Source organism: Leptonotus elevatus, chromosome 13, assembly GCF_054856555.1.
Source record: "Leptonotus elevatus isolate MCC_2025b chromosome 13, RoL_Lele_1.0, whole genome shotgun sequence".
Classification (NCBI taxonomy): Eukaryota; Metazoa; Chordata; class Actinopteri; order Syngnathiformes; family Syngnathidae; genus Leptonotus; species Leptonotus elevatus.
In genome coordinates this window covers 3,852,280-3,874,462 of record NC_141251.1, presented here as the reverse complement: position 1 = coordinate 3,874,462, position 22,183 = coordinate 3,852,280, and the positions used below count along the sequence as shown (strand labels likewise).

Genomic DNA, 22,183 nt, shown 5'->3' with positions numbered 1-22,183 from the left:
AAGCCGTTCCTCCTCTGACCAAACATTTAAAAACGTTAACACCACTCTGGCCGTTTAAAAAAATACAAATAACCCAAAGAGTTATTGGCATATAATGTATTTTACAGATGACCGAAGCTAAAAACCATCCCCTTGTTTTAATCGAGCTACTGACGTCATCGTTTCGAAAAGCCAGTGCACTCCAGCTTTAAGCTCAGAGTTGACCATCCCACCTCTCCTCAGCGTCGCTGGTTGCGAGATGGGCTGAGGCGGAGAAGGGCGACCCCCAGCAACAGCCAGGCGGTAACCGAGGCCATACATTGCGGGTAAGTAAGGTGGCTAACCTGTGGAAGTAGCCGACTCGGCGTTGAATGCAGCTGCCGTGTGGTGAATTCTACTCGGGGATGTGGTTCATTGCTGGGAACGCCTCATAACGGCGCTCGCCAGCGTTAGCTTGACCGGGTTAACGAGTAAAATTAGCTTCCTAGACATTATTATGTATTTTTTAAATTAGTGTTACAAGATAATAAAGTGTTTGTGTGATGCAGTCATGTCATTCGTTTGTTCGGGAGCAATAGCAGGCTAGCGGTTTCTCTACTTCAGGCACTTGCTGCTAAAATGTGTGCTAACTAGCTCGTTGGGCTAACCCAGGTCATAGTCTGTGTCACCGGTAGCTTATTCGCGGGGTACGGTGTGGTACAAACCGGTTGGTAGACGGAGCCCAGTGGGACCAAACGGCCGACCGGGGCCGACTTCGGGCAGGGAGGCCGAAGCCTGTCAAACCAGTTCGGGCCGAGGTGTTTTTTTCTTTCGGAGGCACAAGTGACCATGGCTGTGTTAGAAAGTTGACCTTTGACCCGCTCGAAGCACCTGCATCTTCGCTGTCTTTAAGGGCTCCGACACTTTCGACACAGTTCAATTCAAATCAGTATCTCAAAGTAAGTTGTACCCATAGGAATGAATGGAAATGATTGCAATGCGTTCCAAACACACTGTAAATAAAGAAACATGGCAATTTATTGCAACTTATAAATACTCAAGTATTATAAAGAATTTATTGTATTTGACTATAATGTGTTGATCATATTTACATTACATTTGGACCCGGTTCCGCCATTCCTCGTGACCCAATTTTTGTGCGATCACATTACGCCAGGTCTGAATTCCTCTCAGAAAATGCACTCTGGCATGTTTTCTGCATCTATTTTTAGTTGACAAATGGGTGGAATATTTTGATGTTTCTCGTAGGCCGATATGGCAGGATAACTCTAACCATCTTTTACGCCCTAAAACCTGTTGGTAGCTTGCTTTTTTTTAATATCGATTTCTTTTCATCATCATGTCATTTTTAGGTAATCATACTGAATCTTCCAAGCTGGTGTTTTCATTGTGCACATTTCAGTTGTCACCCGTTCCTTTGCCCGCTTTCTCAGGTCTTTCAAATATCATCCATCCATCCATTATCCAGACATAGCTTCCCTAATTCTTGGCATATTGACAACATTTTAACACAATTTTCTTAGAATCTGCACATGTCTCTCAAACATACAATTTTTGGGCCAGAATCCAGTTGCTTTTTTGTCAAGGAGCCCTCGTCTAATGGCATCCAATTGGAATGGAGGTGAAAAAGGAAGCGCTGTAATATCATGTCTCAGGAGAGCAAGCAGCTGCACGTCATTACCCCCCCCAACCCCCACCAGCAAGGTACATTTGGAGCAACTTTTCAAGCTGTTTCAACCTAGTTTATATTTATTCGTAAATATTTTTTTTACTTTGCTGGGAATTTTGAGATAATAAATTTGGATGTTTTTAGGCCATAAAAAAAGATGACAGTAACACTTAGCCTCTTGAGGCCTGGCTATTCTGATTGCAGCTAGTCTTTAAACATACCATACCAGTGGTACTTGGGGACTGGCGGCGAGGAACGAGGGCAGCGGCGCAACGTGAAACTCCATCTTGTTCGTCAAAATGTTATGTCTAATAATGTGCTAACAAGAGCTGTATTCGTCATAGAAGTTGTTCGCTACAACACATGCCAACATCGCAACACTTGCGTTGCTTTACGACACCGAAAGCTCGTGTCGCTTTACGACACTGATGTCATAACATGTTGTCAGACGGGGGCATTGCAAGCCAAATCCCCCAAAATTAAGTAATTGTTTGTGTGTCTGTTTCTATTTCACTTTGAGCTTTTTATTGTGTTTGAGGATAAGACTTGCAACTGGTCCAAATTTTGTTGAAATATTTCTGTACGGTTGTAAGGCGGTCCCATCTTGGTGTAGCAAACTTCGGGCGTCATGGCCTCCTCAAGTTTGTTACTAATGTCCTTCACAAAGGTAGAATGTTGCTAATGGAAGCAAGGCTACTCTTCTCCTGTACTCGATGAGTCTTTTGGCCTTTTACTCTTTCTGAAAAATCCCTCATTTAGATTTTTGATAGCTTATGGCCTTATTTTGATTACGACAGTATCACATGATGTAGACGAGCGGTTTGACATGTACAAAAGCACAGGTGGATGCACCGCATTTTCATTCAAATAGTTTTAGTTCTGTCTCGCCGTGTTGCAGAATACATGCTGAAAAGCCACAAAAACAGAAATAAAAACTAAGTGATCAAAATGAAAAGTAATAATATCGAATCAAATAAAAAAAACTAGTTGACGGAGGCTATAACGTGGCAAAAATCTGTCATTTTTAGCACCCTGCCAAACTGGTTTTAACATTTAATTTTAGCTACCATGCTCAAAGGCACCCCAGCAGTGCCCCTCTCTCTTATAACCGTTTGGTCTGCAGATGCTGTCAAAGCCAACTGCCTGCTGCCCCACGAGAAACACGCAAGCGCACATGCACCACAGCAGCTGTTCCTTACAACAGGAGCTCGAGATGACCGTCTAAATGAAAATGTTGACTCTGCCGACAGTGCCGAGGTGCCCAGCTGGCCCGTGCTCATTTTTCTTTTTACGACCCGTCACCGTCCCTGCGTGACCAGTTGGCCGCCACGTGACGCCGGACACAAAAGCCCCGGCGTAGCAAATGTTGGCTTTCCGTCCAAGCAGCCCCGCCGCCGCCACCCCCGCAAGAACACCTCCCTCCTCTTTCCTTGTAACCTTCTGCTTTCGGATTTCATTCCATGCTTGATAAACAGAAAGCCCAGTTCTCCATATAAACTACTCATGCAAAGTTATTCAGCTTTAAAATTCAGGATGAACCTGCAATTCACTATAAACTCTTTGAGGTGAACTTAATTTGACCTTCTCTAAACGTTTGGATTTACTCGTATTTTTTGCGCAACTTGCTGTTGCCTCGTAAGGAGCTGAATGGCAAAATTCACAACAGATGTTCGCTCCATGACTCTTATTTCCTGCTTCTTTTAGAAGTGATCCCTAACCCATCTTGAAATTTCATCCGAAAGCCACAACTTTTTGTGAGCAGTTTTGCAAAAGAATGACCACAGACTTTTCTGACAACTAAACCTGCACTCAGCACCTCATTTGCAGGCTCTACTTAACAGAAGCATCTCTCACAGTCACCCAACAATCGGCTCTTGTTTCCCAGCTTAAATGGTTATCTTCTCCTGACTGTGTGTGTGTGTGTGTGCGTGTGTGACCATTCAAGTCCACGTCGCGGCTAACTGAGATGCTCTCAGCGCTCTCGACTCCGTGCTGCACAACAACCGGGCCTTTTGTTATCCCCGTCCGCCCGCACAGCGCTCATAATGCCGGCGGAGAAAGAGCGTCTTTATCTGCGGTTCTTTCCGAGAAGCCATCTCTCCCGCGGAGTCTAGCAACTTAAACAGGCCGAAGTCGCGGTATGCGTATAGTAACGCTACGCCCACCCACAAAGGACTTTACACCGTGGTGTCATACAGAGAGACTATCCTGCGATTTCATTATTTATACCTGTCCAATGAATTCATTTCTCAGTAGAGTCAATATTTCATTTCAGACAGAAAAGCACAGGGCGCACTCACAGGGGCAGTATAAGACAGACATATATATATATATACACTACTCACAAAAAGTTAGGGATATTTGGCTTTCAGGTGAAATTTATGGAAAAGTCAAAAGTTCATGCTACAGTGAAAGTAGGACTTTTAGGTAGAAGGAGGATGCACTGGTGATTTCCTCATCTCAAACAATTCATTGAATCAAAAGTTAACAATGGTAGGTGTACACCACAACAACAAAATTCAACGTCTCAGTTTTTATTCACATTTTCAAAAAATGCGAAAATAAAACTGAATGGAAATGCGAGAATTTCGAAAAAGGGGCCCAAAATTTACTGAATATTAATTAATGCAATTTTAGATGGAAAACAGCAAAGAAACGTTACGGTGTATCAAGAATTACAAAAGCAAACTCATATGATGTCATTGCATGGCGCAGTCAGTCTCTTCCTGTTGTTCTTCTTTTAAATTACTGGTGGATCACATCTCTATAAGGACCTATAGCGGCGGAGTCCCTTCTCAATATTCGCAAAAAAAACAAACACATGGATTGAAACAGGCAGAAGTCGCATGTCCGTTTAGCGTTTTTCATTAAATTCGCTTAAAAAAATTTGTAGTAATTGGATGGAAACCTGACTATTAACTCATGTGCCCTTGTGCTTCAATTACAGCTTGACATCGTCGTCTCGTGCTGTTAACAAGTCCACTCATTGTCTGCTGAGGCACGGCATCCCACTCTTGTTGAAGGGCAGCCCTCAGGTCACTGAGGTGCTGGGGTGCAGAGTTTCCAGCCTCTGCATGGCAACTCGGCTGATCCCACAGGTTTTCATTAGGTCTGGAGAAAGTGCAGGCCTTTCCATTTGAGGCACACCAGTCCCCTACAGGCGTTCCCTGATGACGCCACCTCGATGAGCTGGAGCATTGTCGTTTGGGAGTTTTGCCGTTAAGCCCCTCGTTAGAGAACAACAACTTGTGCAAAAGGTACTGAAACATTTAACAGTTGGACATGTGTATTAAAAAGTTTAAGTTCACTTGAATGCATTTTAGGCTCGTCCTGAAATTGAAAGTGAAATATCCCTACCTTTTTGTGAGTAGTGTATACTGTACATGGATGTCTGTACGGTAAAGACGTCTCAGCTCCTCTCAGAGGATAAAGACTATGCGATTCTGAGTTTTATTTGAATATCAGTTGCTTATGCATTTTTTGCGTTAGCATAAAGGTAGCAGACTAGAGGCTATGTGGTTGCTTAAAATATGTAACATATAATGGAAGTGCTGCTTCTTGTCAAGTGAGCTGAGTTGATTTCACTGCTATCATAACGATGTTCGTGTCTCAAGTCAATCGTCCCAATGACAGCTCGTATCTCGAAAAACCCGTAATTGGGGTCAAGACATTTATTTTAGAAGGCAATGTTGTAAGATTAGTTTCAAATGGTTTGGTGCTATATTTAGTTTGAAATACTTATTAATAAAGGCAATTCTAAGCATTTTGGAGGGGTAGGGCTACTCGATTATGAAGAAAATATAAATCACGATTATTTTGGTAATAATTGAAATCACGATTAGGACGATAATTTATTTTTGGGTACGAAACAAGAAAATGTTTGAACATAAAAATCATTAAGACAAATAAAATTATTTGAACCACTATAATTATGCAAGTTCCTTTTGGATGAAAGAAAATTTATTAAATGAGTTATTTTAAAAAATAAAAAAAAGGTGCAAATGCATAAATTTAAACAACCTAAAACTAGTATTAATAATATTTTCTTTTTTTTATGATTATGCTGATTTTGTAATTGTAGAGTGTAATAATTGAAATTGTAATTGAATTTGGATTAATTGCACAGCCCTATGGAGGCGTGTCAGTTACTGATGGTTTCTTGCGACCCGGTTCGGTCCCTAACCTCCAGGAATTTCGTGTTTTTACAGTATTGTACTGAACAGCCAGACCAGAGATGCGTGTTTTCTTACGTTGCAGGAAGTTCCATTCCTTCTATGGCCTTCACACTTTTTGCCATTACTGGTATATGTCTGTGTGCTAAAAGAGGCATACTTTTCCACAGAAAGTAGGTCAGACTACAAATTGTGCAATTTTTATGGCCCTCCACTGTATACATTAATGTAGTTTGCTTTAGTGCGATGTAGAATTCAGGTGTGTGTCATATGTCCGCAGGTTAAATCGTGCTCGCTGCTTCCCTCCGCCTCAGCTGCCGCAGGGGTTAACTCATTCGCCGAGCTTCTTTTTTTTTCTTTTTTTGTCATCGTCGTGGTCTTTCTCCTTTTCTCCGTGCTCAAGTGGGCGCTCGGCTTTAGGAGAGAGGGGGAGGAGATTGAGTGGGCCGGCCGGAGGCTTGCCAAATCAGAAGAGAGCGCAGTTGGGAGGGGATAGCGGGACTGAAAAAAAGAGAGAGAGAGAGAGAGAGATAGAAAGGGAGTGAAAAAAAGCAGAAAGAAAGAGCAAGCCAGGGTGGGTGGAGGAGATGGAATAGGATGTGACAGAGAGTGTGTGCGCGTGTGTGTTACTGGGGAAGAAAAACGGACGTGCCGGGTAAAAAAAAAGGGGGAGAGAGAAAGTGGGCGGGGCGGGTTTTGTTTTGGGTCAAGTGAGCTTCTCAGCACACTGAGCTTGCGCTGTCAATCACAGCGAAAATACTGTGGAGTAGCCTTCAAGAATTACAGCCAAGACAAGGGCAATTCCTCACTCTCATTTTTTTTCTCTTTCTTCCACCCAGGAGTACTTGTTTTGCCTCCTCCTCTCCTCCTCCTCCGCTTTTTTGGCCCGAGCAGGCCAGGGAATGTCCCGGCGGCGCCATGCCTTACGTGGACCGGCAGAACCGCATCTGTGGTTTCCTGGACATCGAGGAGCACGAGAGCAGCGGCAAGTTCCTGCGCCGCTACTTCATCCTGGACACGCAGCAGGGCAGCCTGGTGTGGTTCATGGACAACCCGCAGGTAACAGTGGGGCGTGGATAAGATAAGATACTGTTAGCTTAGCACGTAGCACCAAGACTATCCCTCCCTGGCGTTATCAGTTGTTATCAGGCCGCGTAAGAGCATCGATAGACTGCGAGACGACGAGCAAGTCAATGCCATCAGTTAAGTCGAGAGACGCAAACGGCTCAACCTCGCCGTCGCCGCGTTTGTGATCCAATGTTGCATGAAGTATTCATAGATGGTGTAGCACCGGAGAAAGTTTAAATAATTCACTGTCCTTTCTTTTTATAGACTGAAAAGGCATGCATTTTAATGAGGTTAAAGTCACAAATCCCAGAACTTTTGACGCCATAAAAAGAAGCCACCTTTTCGTTGATGATTATTCATCTATTACTTACGTTTCTCATAATTTTTCCCAAAGAATCTTCCAGTCGGCGCAGACTCCGTCGGCTCCCTGAAGCTCACATACATTTCTAAGGTAAGTCAAAACATCTTGTATGACACTGACTCGAGACAGCAGGGTGACCTACTTGGTCTTTCTTGCATACATTTTCTCTCGGCACTCTTGTCTTCCTCCTTCATTTCAAAGATTTGCAATGTCATATTCATTTAAACTTTCAATTGTCCATACGTGTGAATGTGGTTGCAAATGGTTTTGACGAGTGAGCAATCCCAGGGTGTTGTCAGTCTTTCGGCCAAAAATCAGGCTCCAGCTGCCTAAAAGCCTGACCAACATCAACAGTATAGAACACAGATGAATGGATGTTTGTCTATATGCACTCTACGATTGGATCGTGACCTTTTCAGTACCCGTCTCTCAACCCTGTCAGCTGGGATAGACTCCAGCTTGATCGTGATCCTCATACTTAAGTACTATAGAAAAAGGCGGGGTGGATGGATGGTTAGATGGACACTAGTCCATCCATCCATAAGATTTTGTCAAGTATGATTTGACTTTTGGGAATCAAACAATTACAGTTTGTGTTCTCTTGACAGGTCAGCGATGCCACTAAGTTGAGGCCGAAGGCAGAGTTCTGTTTTGGTAAGAAAGTTTCTATTCTTGCACGTTTGAGGTCTGTAATAAATTGCTGAGATGATTTTGGAGGATGGTCAAGTAACTCAAGGGCATCGAGAGTGTTTATAGTCGACACAATGATGCAGAAGTGGTCACACAGTAGCTGAGCTTTGGCAGATTATTGCCATGAACACATTCTTGTCAGGCCGTGACCACATCAACTTGAAAAGAAAACTCATTTTAAAAGATTAGCTTGTACATGTAAAAAATGTTGTTTTTTAAGGCCAAATATAAATGTTAATGCAGTTCAATCTGAACTCGTTTTTAATTTGAAAAATAATCTGACATCTACTAAAGCAGATAAATAATTGACAACTGTCTCAATACAGAAAAACTCCAACCATTAGAATAACCCAAGAATACACAAGAAGTCTAGCATTTTGAGTTAAAGTAAATATCTTATGTGCATATTTTTTTCCAGATGCTCTTAAAAGAAAAAGTCATTTGTCCAATGGACTCTCTACACGTACCATTTCTGCATTTCCTAAGTGACCAAATTTGAATCGAGTATATTAATAATAATTCATTTAAGTCACCTTACAACATAATAAATAAATAAATAAACACTACAATAAAATAGCAATACATAATTAAAAATAGCGAGTACTATGACAATGTTAAAGTGAAAAAGCGGTCCCAAAAAGGTATGCTTTGAGTCTGGTTTTAAAGAGTGTTAAGGAATCAATGTTACGGATGTCAGCTGGTAGTGCATTCCAAAGGCGGGGGGGCAGAGCGGCTGAAAGCTCTGTTTCCCGACAGGGGCCAGACGGGCAAAAAGGGATGGAGAGGTGGAGGCCAGATGAAGATCTGAGACAGCAACAAAGTGTGGCAATGTGGAGAAGGTCCGTTAGATATGGAGGAGCAAGGTTATTTATGGCCTTAAAGCAACACTAAGGAACTTTCAGTTTACGTTGATTATGGTGGCGCCATATGGACAAAAGCGGTATTGTTATGTCTGAAGGAAGGCCACATTTCCTATGAGGACAAAACGCATTGAAGTTTTTCACTTTATACTGAGCAGATGGGCGATGCTAAATTTCCAAGAATTAGTTTTCGTCATTGTGTTTGGGCAGAACTTGGCAGCAAAGTTAGATGACTCACCATGAAACAACAAAACGCTAATAACTCAGTTTCACAAGGTCAAAGCGAGACTAAACGTCTTGTGAACGAAGAAGGTCCCGTCCAGAAGAAATACTTAGCTTAGCTCCATTGCTTTAATTGTGCATACTGGCGATATCAGAAGCCAGTGAGGAATCATCATTAAGCCATGTTTTTGGTCTTCGCTAAAACACAAAACAATTTGAGTAAGCCTCTAGTCCGTTATTGTTTATCATCCTCCTTTTGCGAATGCTTCAATCGCAGGAAATGCTAGTCTGTGACAAGAAGTTATTTTGTGTGAGCTTCTGACAGGATGTCGCCACTCAAATCGGAACCTGATTCACAGATGTCAAGAGGTTATTTTTAAGCGGGCCGTTAGTAGGCCACATGTTTTTGCATACATCAATGGATCCCGCCGCTCCGCCTCTTCCTCCGTACGCCCCAGCAATGATGCCAAACAAGCGGTGCCTGCCCGCCTACTGTAAGGCAGACAGAGGTCACACTCGCAGGTGGTTTTTAACAAAACAAAACTCAAAAAAGAGAGAGAAACCGGACCGGACAGTGTGCCATTGTATCTGGTGCTGACGCACCATCCGTGCGCTGGCGGGGGCCAACGTTTCCCAGCACACGTTTCAGTCTGCGGCGATGACTCACACCGGGATACTCCCACATCTGTCCGGGGAGCGCTTCACATCCACGGGGCGACAGAGTGCAGCTCAGTTCACACGATTATTTACGGCAAAGTGGGGGAAAGTGGAAGAGCGAGGTCGCGCTCGTGCACAATTACCTGACCAGATGTTGACACAGACGCCGCATTTAGAAGAAAGTGAAGGTTTCACTGTGCACATCCTCAGTGCTTATGGAAATGGATAACCCGAGACAGGATGTCCTAAATACTATGCTCCCCTAGCTAATCACCATCTGACCAAAAGAATACTGTAGAGATTGTAAAACAAAAAAGCGTTTTGAGTTTTTTTAAAGTAAATTTTTGTGCCGTTTTTTTTCTTCTTCCTTTGTCGTGCTGAAAAATGAGTAAACAAATGTAGAAAGCAGCTGAATTGTGCCGACTCATGCACAAAAAACAGTCTCTCCAAGTTCACTTTTTTTTTAGAGAACATCTTGGTGATATAGCCTCAAACAATAATCTTATTTGCTAGTGACTATTTTGGAGTACAGTAAAAAGGACCTTGAAGGTGGTACAATTTCAACGCATTGACCAAAGATTTTGAGAAAGATTACAAGTTTGAATGTTCGGCTTAAATATACCGCACAAGAGTGTCATTACTTTTTCTTTGACTTTTTTTTTTTTTTTTTTACGATTCCAAAAGCCTCAACAAGAAATTTTAAGAAGATACACCAGAAATTACTTATTGTCGCTGTCCTGTGAAAAACACTTGTGTCCCTTTGTGTCAATTCGATTTTATTTTAAAAAAAAAAGTGTATGTTTATGGGATGAAACTGAATGCAGACCCGAAAAAAACTTTTAAAAAGGACAGCAACATTATTTAGACTTTTCAGTGGCTTCTGTGGTCAACTAATTAGCATTTCTCCAATCATTACTTGAAAGTGCCATCCAATTTTCACCATGCCTAGCTTAAAGTCACTGGCAGAGAAATTCACTCATTTCCGTGGTGCAAGATCTTTTTAAAATCCAGATTGAACAAACAGTTTTGCTACTTGTAAAATCTGACTTCAATGCCAACTCTCACTGTTCTTGCTATTTTTGTGTTTGGCTTCATTAGTCATCAATGCTGGGATGAGGAAGGTCTTCCTGCAGGCCAACGATCAGCAGGACCTGGTGGACTGGGTCAACGCGCTCAATAAAGCCACCAAGATCACGGTGAGGCTAACAAAGACGATCACGTAACGTGCACTTCCTTTCTTTCGCTTTGGATGAACCACTCTTTTTTTTTTTTTTTTCTTCTTTTTTTTTTCTTCTGTCAAGTCACTTGAAGAAGGAAATGCCCTTTTTTCTTGAGGGGACTGAGATGATAAAAGTGGATGTGTGTGAGTGAGTTAGCATGACTAACAGGATGCTGTATAGTTGTTGAGTGGAGTCCAGAGATACAGTAAAAAGGCTGTTTGCTTTGTTCGCCGTGATGCTTAACATCCCAGCACGATAGAAGTAAAACACATCGAGATTCTCCATGTGTAGATGTTCGTTTGCACGATTTGTTTTCAACTTTTTAATTTAAGGAAAAAGGGTGTTGTTCATCACCGGGGTGTGTCTGTGTTTTCCTCAGGTTCCAAAAACCACCGACGGTCAGCAGAATTCCGAAAACCACAAGTCTGTGGATAACGTGGGACCAAAGAAACAAGTGTCCTATAAAACAGAGATTATAGGAGGGGTTCCTATTGTAACCCAGACGCAGGTAAACAAAGTCAAGCCAGTAAACAGCTTTTGCGTGACGACATTAATCTTTACAATTGGGAAAACCCAAATTGACCATGTTCAACTTTTTATGAACAAAATGAGTCACTTTTTCTTTCTGACTCATTTTTTAAACAGCTCGTGGAATGATTAATGAAACTAATATGACAATACACTTAGTCAAGAGATCCTGGGCTTGTTGGTGGAAAAGCAGCTTATTGTCTATCATGAAAAAGGGTGCAAGGGAAGGACAGCGCAATGTCCTTGTGGGAGCACTTCTGCCTCACAGCTCAGGAGTTCTGGGTTCAAATCTCAGCATACACCTTAGGTTCATGAAAGTCAACTGTGATAGGGTCCGGCTTAGCCGTGACCCCAAATAGGGCAAATGCCACTTTTTTGCACTAACTCGCAGTGTTCCTCAACCTTTCCAGCATGAAGGTGGCGACGGGGCAGAACGAGCGGAGCGCGAGGCCATGCATCGCTCACACAGCCAGCTGCCCTACTTCCTGGGCAGGCCGGCCCAGGACCACATGGTCATCAAGTCGGGCTACTGCGTCAAGCAAGGCGCCGTGGTGTGTTTCACTTTGTATTATTATTATTGTAATCATTTTGCAAATACAGCTCTTCAATTGTCCGTGTTCCCAATGGAATTTGTGAGTAAATAGTGCAAACAAAGTAACATGCAAATAGTACCGTTGATATCTTGTGTAACTAACGGCCTCATTTTCTCTTCACCAGATGAGGAACTGGAAACGGCGATATTTTCTCCTGGAGGAAAACTCCATGAGCTACTTCAAGTCAGATCTGGTAAATTGGCTCTTGAGTTACAACATGCTCTGAAGGAATCTTGTTTTTTAAAGTTTTTTTTTTTTTTTTTTTTTTTAATCTCTTGACACTATCGGATTAGAATCCGCTCCGCAGTGCGAGGCAGGCAAAAACGGCAAGCACACAGTGCTGTGTCCTGGCATGTTTTATCTGCAGTCGGGGGAATTTCATCGGCCTCCTTTCACATGTCCTGTCATGCCTCGAGTTCCTCCGGCCTACCTTGTCAACTTAAGCCGCTCACAGACACACACACACGCACACACACGCACACACACGCAGTCATTGTGATGAGATAACACAAGGCCCCGAGGACACAGACTCTCTGTCTGCTGCAAGACAGTCTCATTATCAGCCTGAGGTTTTAGAACAATGCGCTGGCAAATGAAACCATTTATCCCATTTAGCGTTCTCCCTCCTACAGGAGAAAGAGCCGCTGAGGATGATCCCGCTGAAGGAAGTTCACAAAGTGCAGGAGTGCAAACAGAGGTATCGAGCAAGAGCACTTCTTCTGGATTGAGACGCAGTAAAGACGTGACGGCTATATCTTGTCTTTTTTCTGTTGTAGTGACAATATGATGCGTGACAATCTCTTTGAGGTTGTCACCACGTCGAGGACATTTTATATACAGGTAATGTATAGAATACAGTTAAATTTGCAGTTGTCATTATTGACGCCATGCCCCTCTCAACCGGGCTATATTTTGTTTGCACATGCAGTGTAAACGGAAAGTATTGACAGCACGCTTCTACATACATATTCCGTCATATATTAAAAGTGGCTTACACTTGACTTTACATTAACACTTTTTTGAAACTTGATCCCCTAGGCCGACAGTCCAGAGGAGATGCACAGCTGGATCAAGGCGGTCTCTGGGGCCATCGTGGCCCAGCGTGGACCCGGGAGGTCCGCTGCCACAGTACGTGTCACTCACGCCCACAAAACATCATCGTTAGTTTTACTTGAAGGGACGCCAACCGCCACTGAGTCACAATTCCGGCCTCCAACAACCGTTAGTGTTCAGCTTGGTTCGCCATTGTACAATTTGATCGTTTTTGAATGACGTCAGCAATACTGCATTGTTTATTTCTACGAGGGCTGAATATTTAAAAAAAAAAATCATCTTTACTGAGATTTTTTTCCTCTCAATATTGTGATTTAATATACAATTATTTTTTTTCAAGGTCCTCTTACCAAATATTTTTTTAAAGGGGAATTCAACCTTAAACATTTCTTGACAATAAATAATATGTTGTATTTGACCTCACTAGTCTAAACATGCCATTCTGATTAATATTACATTTGTGGAATAAGAGTTATGCAGCAAAGTCCAGCCGTTTTCATCCATCTCAGGGGGCGGCCATTTTGCTACTCGCTGTCGACTGAAGATGACATCACAGTTGCTCAGGCAATGACCAATCACAGCTTACCTGTTTTCTGAAGCTGAGCTGTGATTGGTTGTTACCTGAGCAACTGTGATGTCATTTTCCCTTAACAGTAACTGGCAAGATGGCCGCCCCCTGAGATGGATAACAACTGCTGCTTAACTCATATTCCACTAACGCAATATTAACCAGAAATCCATATTTAGACAAGTGGGGCTTCATAGAACATAATTGTCAATAAAAAAAAATTGGATTGACTTCCCTTTTAACAAACACAAGCAATAAAATATATAAATTATAAATTTTTATTAAATTGTTATTTATAGGTTAGGCTTCCGCTAAAATTAAGGAAAATGATTCACGAATTAATATGAAAGACAGTTTATTTATCCACTTCAATTAGAGTTGTTAACTTGCTAAACACTTGCAGTTACGTGACCTCTTCACAAAATTCTACCACGCAAGTGAGCCTTAAACATAAATCAGTCAGATTCCAACAATGCAAACACATTTGTGGCTTGAACTCATCTACACACTATATAAATAAATTTAAATATGATTTTTTTTTTCTCCTCCAAATTGCAGCTTTTGCAATGTTTATTTGAATTTGATTAAATGTTCAGCCTTACTATTAGTAGGCCAAAAGTACCACTAGTAGTGACAAAAGCACTTATACAAAGCCGTTATACTACTAGTGCATCCGAGTTGTTCTACTAGTGCACTGAATTGTCTTTACTGGTAAGGACAAAGAGCATACTAGTACATTGATCCTGAGCTGGGTATAAGGTATTTCTAATTAAATGTTAATTAAATTAAATTAAAAATTTCCATACCGCCCAACTAGCTACTCTTTAGAAGGAGCCTGAAGTTTGGCATCATCTCAGGGCGTTTCGTATGTGCTAATAGGTGAATTTTTCAACAAAAAGTTCAAAATTCGCAAGTAGGTGAGTGCGCCAAAGTCTCATTTGACAGTGTAAATAAAGCGCAAAATGCGGAAAAGGGGCTTAATGAGCATGCAGTGGTTGTAATGACTTGTGACTGACCCCGAGACGTCCCTCACCGCATGCCACATGACTTCAACTTCAATAATCAAGAGCGTACGGAAGGAGGCTCGTGTCACCAGCGGAGACGCTCGCTCTCGTCACGCCTCCATTTTGTGGTTTTGTTCCCACACGTGCGCCTGGCCCGGCGACACAGCTGTTCCCTCCTCGGCCACCTGTTGTCTTCCCGTCTCTCTCTCTCTCTCTCTCTCTCTCTCTCTCTCTCTCGCATCCTTTTCGTCCCCCTTCTCCCTCTCCCCCTCAGGCAGACGGCCCATCTGCTCTAACCCTGCTTTGCGCTGTGTTGTTGCAGATGCGGCAGGCCAGACGGCTGTCGAACCCCTGTATACAGAGGTATACGTCTCGAATTGGGGAGTGCAGCAGCACGTACGTCAGCTCGTCTAATTAAAACAAACAAAACAAAAACAACAAACCCTCCCCTTGCTTTTTGAAACAACACGTTTTGATTTTATTGTAACGCTGTTTTCTACTCACTGGCCGGCCCCGCCTCCTCCAGAGCAGATCAGATCTCATCACGACGCATCTGACGCTCTCCCACCCACCACCTCCTTTCTAAATAAACGCAACCACACCCTGAATATGGCTGATAACCCAACAAGCGCTCTTCTTCCTTCCACCCTTCCTGCTGCCTCTTCCATGCTCTTCGCTTTACGTTTGGTCACGTACGCTTGCTGGCTGAGTTGACTTGGCCACAAGCATGGCGCAAATGCAGCAGAAGAAGTGGATACATGATATAACCCCCCCCCCCCCCCCCCCCGATCAACTTGCCTCCCCTCCCGCCTCTTTTGACTTGCCATGATTGGCTGAAAAAGAATGCAGACACACGCCAGCGGACACTTGCAATGTGAACGTGATTCTAACTGTTCTCCGTGAGTCTTTCACATCCTCTCTCTCTCTCTCTCTCTCTCTCTCTCTCTCTCTCTCTCTCTCTCTCTCTCTCTCTCTCTCTCTCTCTCTCTCTCTCTCTCTCTCTCCCTCCCCCCCCCTCCTTCGCTGCCCTCTGTTCTCTCTGCAGCCTGCTGCAGCTGTGCACCTGTCTTAGATGTGTGACTTCCTGCTTGTGTCTCCTCATCCCTCCTGTCCGAAGCCTGTATGTCTTTTTCCTCCCGCCCATCCTTTTCCCCTAAACGCAAAAGTGCCGTTTTCCCTCGTTGCGCTCCCATGCCTTCCTTATCACTAATTGTTTACTAACATCATGAGTGCTGTATATGTGTTTGATTTGTATACAAGGTCCTTGGTTGACGGCGGTCGCCACTTGTGATGTTTTGAGAGTAAGAATAAGAATATGCCTCAACTGGCACTGGCCCTGTCTATTCATGATTTAAGCTTAAAATGATTATTTCATATTTGGAGTCTTTATACTGTATTATTGAAGGATTGAAGAAAATCTTAATTCTGTGTAGTATAACATCTAACTGAAAGAAGAAGTCAACCCCCCCCCAAAAAATTCTTGACAATAATAATATGTTATATGTGACCTCACTAGTCTAAACATGACATTCAGATTAATATTACATATGTGGAATATGAGTTAAGCAGCAAAATACAGCCATTTTTATCCATCTCAGGGGGCGGCCATTTTGCCACTTGCTTTTGACTGAAGATGACATCAATGTTGCTCAGCGCTCAGGCAACGACCAATCACAGCTTACCTGTTTTCTGAAGCTGAGCTGTGATTGGTTGTTACCTGAGACTTGCTGCTTAACTCGTATTCCACAAATGTAATATTAATCGGAATGTCATGTTTAGACTTGCGAAGTCACATATAATGTATTCTTGTCAAGAAATGTTCAAGGTAGACTTCCACTTTAAGATTTAAAGTTGTACATTTTCTTGCTTTTATAACTTGTTCAAGCCATTTCTCTTTGGAAAAAAAAACCCAACCAAATATGAGTCTGTGGAATCCCCAAAGTGGAATATAATCCACTCTGTGACGCCGTTTGACTTCCAAGTTGTCATTTCCTAACAGTTATTTCCCATAGGAAATGATGTAAAGTGAATTCATTTACTCCCGGCTCAAACTTGCCACCATAAAATCTGTATTCACTGTACCATTTTTAACTAACATTTTATCATTCCTAACTGCCTTAAAGAAGTTAATTGTGAAATTAAAAAACTGAACACAGTAAAATTACTCACATTATAGAATACTCTTCATAACCTAACTGGTGTTTGAGTGTTGTGATTATTAATCAGGCCCTTTCCTACCTCACAAAAAGTTTAATTTTAGGTTTTGCGGTTTTCATCACACTTTTACTCGCTATTTTAATTCACAAATGCAGGATGCAATGACATTATCAAGTATCGGCCAGTACTCAAATGTAAGCACAAGTACTCAAACTCAGTTGAAAAGAGGGCTGGATGATGTTTTTTCTTTAATATTACGATTGCGATTTAATGTGCGATTATTTTTCTCAAGTTCCTCATGTATTTTTTTTTTTTAGCAAACAAACCAATAAACTTGTCAAGAAACAATATAAATAATATGGGGTGTCAGGCGATTAAAATTTGTAATCGTAATTAATCGCCTGACTTCAATAGTTAACTCACAAATAATCAAATTTTATATCTGTCCTAAATGTACAATAAAATATTTTTTTCTAAGTTCTTACTCTTGTTAACATAAAAGTGGAAAAAAAATGTTAAACTAATAGAAATACGGCTGCATCTTTTAGTCATTGATACAGTGATTTCCTAATAATTCATAACATTGAATCGTTTTGCGATGTATCTGCACAGCATTTTTGTGAATTGATGATTTTTTCCCCACAGTCTCTTCCGACACCATCAAAATGTCACTCAACCGCCGAATCGAGCGCAGGCGCACGTTCCTTATAGCACTCGTGTATTTACATGTGACACTTACGCGTTTGTGTAAACAGCATTTGCCCAACTGCCCGCCGCCGCCTGGCTCCGTCGTCTTGACGTGTGTGCTGTGTGTTTCCAGAGACTGAAATCTGAGAGCGACAAGCTGCTGAGCACCGAGGCCTCCTAAGGCTTCCTCCTCCTCCTCCTCCTCCTCCTCCTTCTTCTTCCACCTCAGCAACATGTCCCGACTACCAAACTAAAAACCTGCTGACTCTGCACCCCTTCCACTACCTCCTTTTCTTCTTCTGCTACTACTTGTGCTACTTCCACCATCTTCACTCTAACAATGCTCCGTCCTCCAGCCTGCAGCACCAACACCGCTAAAGCCTCATCCAAGCCTCACAGGCTGGTCTCATTTTTCTAACACCTTTATAAAATCCTATTAACATCCAGAACACACTTTCTTATTTCAATATTATTTTTGATGTGCTTTGATTGTGTTCTGCAGGAGTACAGCAGCCGCTCCACATTCTACCGCAGCCCCGCGGGCCCCCCCGTTCCTCGCTCGCCCGTATCCGCCGCGCCACCCCGCCAGCCCGATTGGGGCGATGCCGCCGCCGGCGTCGTCGTCGCGTGCGGCCCACGCTCGCAGCCTGGCGTGGGACAGCGAGCACTTCATGAGCCTGCTGCCCCGGCCCCCTCGCAGCCGCACGCCGGCCCGCCTCTCCCTGCAGGAGACCCACCTGGCAAAGTGAGCCCCTGCGCCGAGGAGTCGCCGTGGCGCCGGCGGAGCGCCATGGAGCCGCACGTGCCCGAGCCGCCCTTGGACCTGGACGACGCCGACCTGCCGGTGAGCGAGGTCTGAGCAGGACTTTTTAAACGCAAAAAACGGCCGACGTGACGAGGAAGCTTTTCCGTGGAGACAAGGTGCCCGTCGCTGAACTTATAAGCTCCTCCCTTATATCTGTGCTGTCGGTGCTAACACACACACAAAAGTCGGGTCATCCTCTGAACTTGTGTGTCAAAGATGACCCAGTCTCCACCCGCAGTCCACCCGCTCATCAATTTACTGTGGCATATTTATTTGACAAGCTAAATGACGAATGAACCCTTTCACTGTGATGTCAGACCACTTCCAGCCATTTTCTCGACTTACTTTTATATCTGCTACGTATATTCACTAATGCTGTCAAAATGAATGTACTTTTTTTTTTTTAGCAAGAATAACCACTAAACACGTAAAAACACCTGCTGAGATGCTAACGGCTAATATTTATCAAACTCAATCTGCCATCTTGGCATAGACAAGCGTTAATGCTAGCTAAGATATCGTCATGATCATTTCTCTTTTAAGCATCCATGTGTTCTCTTTTGTTTTCTTCAATCACACACAAAAAATATTTTAACTAGTATATGTGAATTCTCGTGGGATTTGTGAGTACACAAACCCCCAAGAAAACAACTTGTACCGAGCACGCTGGTTTTCAACAGTGTAGTTCGAACCAATCACAAAGTAAAGGTTGTGTTTGGGGGGGGGGGGCGATATGCGGCTGTGACAAAAACAAGCGCCGAGGCCATGGAAACAAACCTAACATGTACGAATGCATGGACGCCGCAATTAATTTTGTTCAGTGAACAGTGAGAGGCGCTTCGTGCATTTTTAGCTGGTAAAGATGTTTGTTCTTTTTCTTTTTTCTTTTTAGCTACGGCGACATAGATGACATTTTCATCTATTGCCGTGATTGATCAAAACAAAAGTTTGGTAGGCCTGCACAAGTTGCCACATTGCCCAATCAGCTTGAAGTATTGTACTGAATGTCCAGCCTTTTCCCGAGCAAATCACATTGGGAGCATTTTTTTTAACCTGGCCTGCTGAGCATTTATTGTTATATATATATTCAATTAATTTAGCCTAAAAAAAAAAATTTTTTATCGACCTAATTTAATAATTAATTAGTTGTTTAATTGTAAATAGTTTTTAAAATATACATTTATTTTAATACATTTTGGTTGCTGGTAAATTAATTTTACAAAGAAATAAAAATGTACATTATTCATCCATCTATTTTCCAAACCACTTATCTAATGTTAGAGTAAACTGTTTTTCTTATATTCTATATCCGCATGTATTTTATTATAATTTTTTTTTAAAACTTTGACATGGTCCTTCTGTTCGTTATAAAATTCAATTGTGGCCATTGCGCATAAAAATTGGGTCCGTCGCATCCATAGAAAACCGTACGTTCCACTCAAAACTCTAACCTTGCTCTGCAAGATGAATTGTTCACAAACTCCGGAGAATACATCTTGAACCGCGTGTTTAAAAAATATTCTAACAGATCAAGATGGCATTTTCAGCCTTCTGAATCGGAATGCTAATGCTAATGCTAAACACTCACAGTTGTAACTAATTAATGTGTAAGTGTCTTGTCATATTAGTGAATACAGGTAACAGAAGTGAGTGTAACTCGGGCGGGGGGGAGGGGGATGGGGTCCAAAGTGGTCTGACGTCTTTGTGAAACAGGGTCTTATTGTCTGTAAGGATTTGGAGGCTGCGATTAGCTTCACGAAAATGCGCCGCTTTGACCACTAAGTGCCAAGAATAAAAGGGAGCGTTGAGGGATCACCCCCCCAAAAAAAAAACAGTACTGAACTTGTCGTCTCTCTAATGGACTAAGTATAAATAAGCTGTGTGGTTCTTACACTCTCTTAACACTGGATTTAACCCGGTTTTTGTGGCTCCAGTGTCACTCTCAAGCTCGCTGTTTTACTTTTTCATGCGTAGAACCCGGACAGTTTTAGGAGGACAACCTGCAATTATGTCTAATAGCATGATTGCCAAAGTCATTTTTCAGTGTTGAGTTCAAAATGACTTAGGCTATTAAGCTATGAGGTTAACAATATTAATAAGTGTGTTGATGTGTGTTTGTGTGTGCTGCTGCAGCCGTATTTGATTTTAATTAGCCTCACCGCTAACACTAGCGCACCAATCTGAGGCCACCACCAAGGTTTTTGTTCTTTGTCGTTTTGCTGTATTCATTAAAAACATGTTTTGAATAGACAAATACATCTTATACATGTTAATGACTCCACACAGGGATGGGCAAATAATCGATCAATTGTGCGGTATTTTTGTTTAATCGCATCTTTAAGCCATTGAGAAAAATGGAGTGGTTCCTTCCTAGCTAGTTTGCTACGCTGCCTAAAGAAGCACAAACGCATCGATTAATTGGTCCGTTTCTAGATTATGTTCATCCAGAGCTGTTCTGTGTGTGCGTGTGCGTGTGTTTTCAGATTAGAGGTGTGATTTATTTTCCGTTCCTTTTTTATACATATACAGTATACGGTGTAGTACACGTAGGCTTCGTTGGCATTGTGTTACTGTAGCAGACCCTCTCTAATATACAATAGTCACCATTCAAACTTGATTCCTTTCACATCCCAAGCTATGTTAGCCTCCATTCCATTCTGGTGCCATTGCTTTGGATTGTCTCTATTTATTATGTGGACGAAATAAACACGGTGAAAATATATGCAAGTGAGTGCTGAATATTTGTTCAGTGTGGCGTTGAGTGTCGGAGTGGTGGTGGAGGTTGGAGGGTGGCTTGCATGGGAGAGGTGCCACTCAACTGGGCTCCCTCTGCCCTCTTGTGGTAGGACAACAACATTCACTCTAGTGCAGCATTTTTAAAAAAAAATGCAAATTATCTATGATATAATCTTGAATTAATCTATAGATTTAATGTAACATTTTATGGTGGTTATGTATTGTAGTGTAATTGGTGTAACTTTAATGCATTTTAATATACATATTTTATATTGCTCAACCTCGTTTCTGCACTGTAATATATATATATATATATATATATATACTTGAATTTTTGGTTCTTTAACTGTATTTTAAGTTTGAATAACTAGGGACAGTTCTGTAAAGTGCAGCAACACTGAAAATATTTTTGTTGAATTTCCCAACTTACATTTTTTTATACACGTTTCAGGTGGTGTGTCAGAAAGGTTCCAGGAATAGTGTCACATACAAAATATTTCAAATTTAAACAATAAAATGTTTGAAAGTTTTTCTAAAAAAAAAGTTTTTACTTCTTTCTGTCCCCTTTCATTAGTTTTATTTTAAAGAGTGAAATACATTTTTGAATTGATTTCAATTGAATTTTTTTTTAAACTAATTTATATACAGTAATAAATTATACCAAATTTACAAAAAAGCACAACTATTAACTACAAGGTTTCATACCTTGAAGTCGTCCATGTCTTCAAAATGGCTCCCCTTTGCATTGTTGTTCTCTGCCAGGAACTGTCAGATGCTCAACATTGTGCACAGACAGATGCATTGTCATGGTGAAGCAGCCCGGAGATGTTTTGTGTTTTGAAAGACAGCGACCCAAAGTCAGCCAGGATAAGCTTCATCTCACCTCAACCTATTCAAGGACCATCGCGACCATCTTCCCTCAACATCTGTATCGAGCATCACCGTACTCCGATCACTGCGCGATTATTTCTGTTCTCGCTGCAGGTTTCATGTGGAGGCCCAAGACACTCGTGCGGCTTCACGCGTGGATTAATTAAAGCCCTGCGTGCCATTTTTTTCGACCGGGAAACATCACGAGGCGCCCGTCCCAGCCCTGGCCTCGGGTGTTGCTTACATTCTGCACGCATGAGGTCCTTTTCATCCGTCTGCCTCGT

The 22,183-nt window shown here is 42.2% G+C and overlaps 2 protein-coding genes across 9 annotated transcripts in view; one reads left to right on the top strand and one right to left on the bottom strand.

The window, feature by feature from the left end:
• The window catches only part of phactr2 (phosphatase and actin regulator 2), a 30,615-nt gene extending 28,639 nt beyond the window's left edge, over positions 1-1,976 (bottom strand). For 4 of the 5 annotated variants that reach the window (XM_086092631.1, XM_086092638.1, XM_086092632.1 and 1 more), the window contains exon 1: positions 684-821. In XM_086092631.1, coding sequence (XP_085948757.1) covers positions 684-809 — 126 coding nt within the window. In that variant the 5' untranslated portion in view covers positions 810-821. Of the gene's footprint in view, positions 1-683; positions 822-1,874 lie in introns of those variants that run through there. The other variant, XM_086092634.1, reaches the window with a different exon arrangement.
• On the top strand, positions 114-21,015 carry LOC147163503 (pleckstrin homology domain-containing family A member 1-like). 4 transcript variants are annotated; one of them, XM_086092644.1, is made up of 14 exons: positions 114-305; positions 4,596-4,905; positions 6,660-6,879; positions 7,283-7,339; positions 7,858-7,903; positions 10,777-10,874; positions 11,278-11,406; positions 11,837-11,977; positions 12,144-12,212; positions 12,652-12,716; positions 12,796-12,859; positions 13,058-13,147; positions 14,967-15,040; positions 15,690-17,597. In XM_086092644.1, exons 3-14 carry the CDS (start codon positions 6,739-6,741, stop codon positions 15,799-15,801), a joined length of 1,086 nt encoding a protein of 361 aa, XP_085948770.1. In that variant the 5' UTR covers positions 114-305; positions 4,596-4,905; positions 6,660-6,738; the 3' UTR covers positions 15,802-17,597. The 4 variants fall into 4 exon arrangements, with proteins under 4 accessions (XP_085948770.1, XP_085948769.1, XP_085948767.1 ...); XM_086092643.1 differs by lacking the exon at positions 15,690-17,597 and adding an exon at positions 17,991-21,015 and having other exon boundaries at positions 119-305; XM_086092641.1 differs by lacking the exons at positions 14,967-15,040; positions 15,690-17,597 and adding an exon at positions 17,991-21,015 and having other exon boundaries at positions 124-305.
• Positions 21,016-22,183: the final 1,168 nt, after the last annotated feature.

Bases quoted from the DNA above. Each gene is read 5' to 3' on its own strand.
- LOC147163503 (XM_086092641.1), top strand. From the start codon at position 6,739: ATGCCTTACGTGGACCGGCAGAACCGCATCTGTGGTTTCCTGGACATC. The intron at 10,875-11,277 runs GTGAGGCTAACA...TGTTTTCCTCAG, and splicing joins ATAAAGCCACCAAGATCACG to GTTCCAAAAACCACCGACGG. The intron at 12,213-12,651 runs GTAAATTGGCTC...TCCCTCCTACAG, and splicing joins GCTACTTCAAGTCAGATCTG to GAGAAAGAGCCGCTGAGGAT.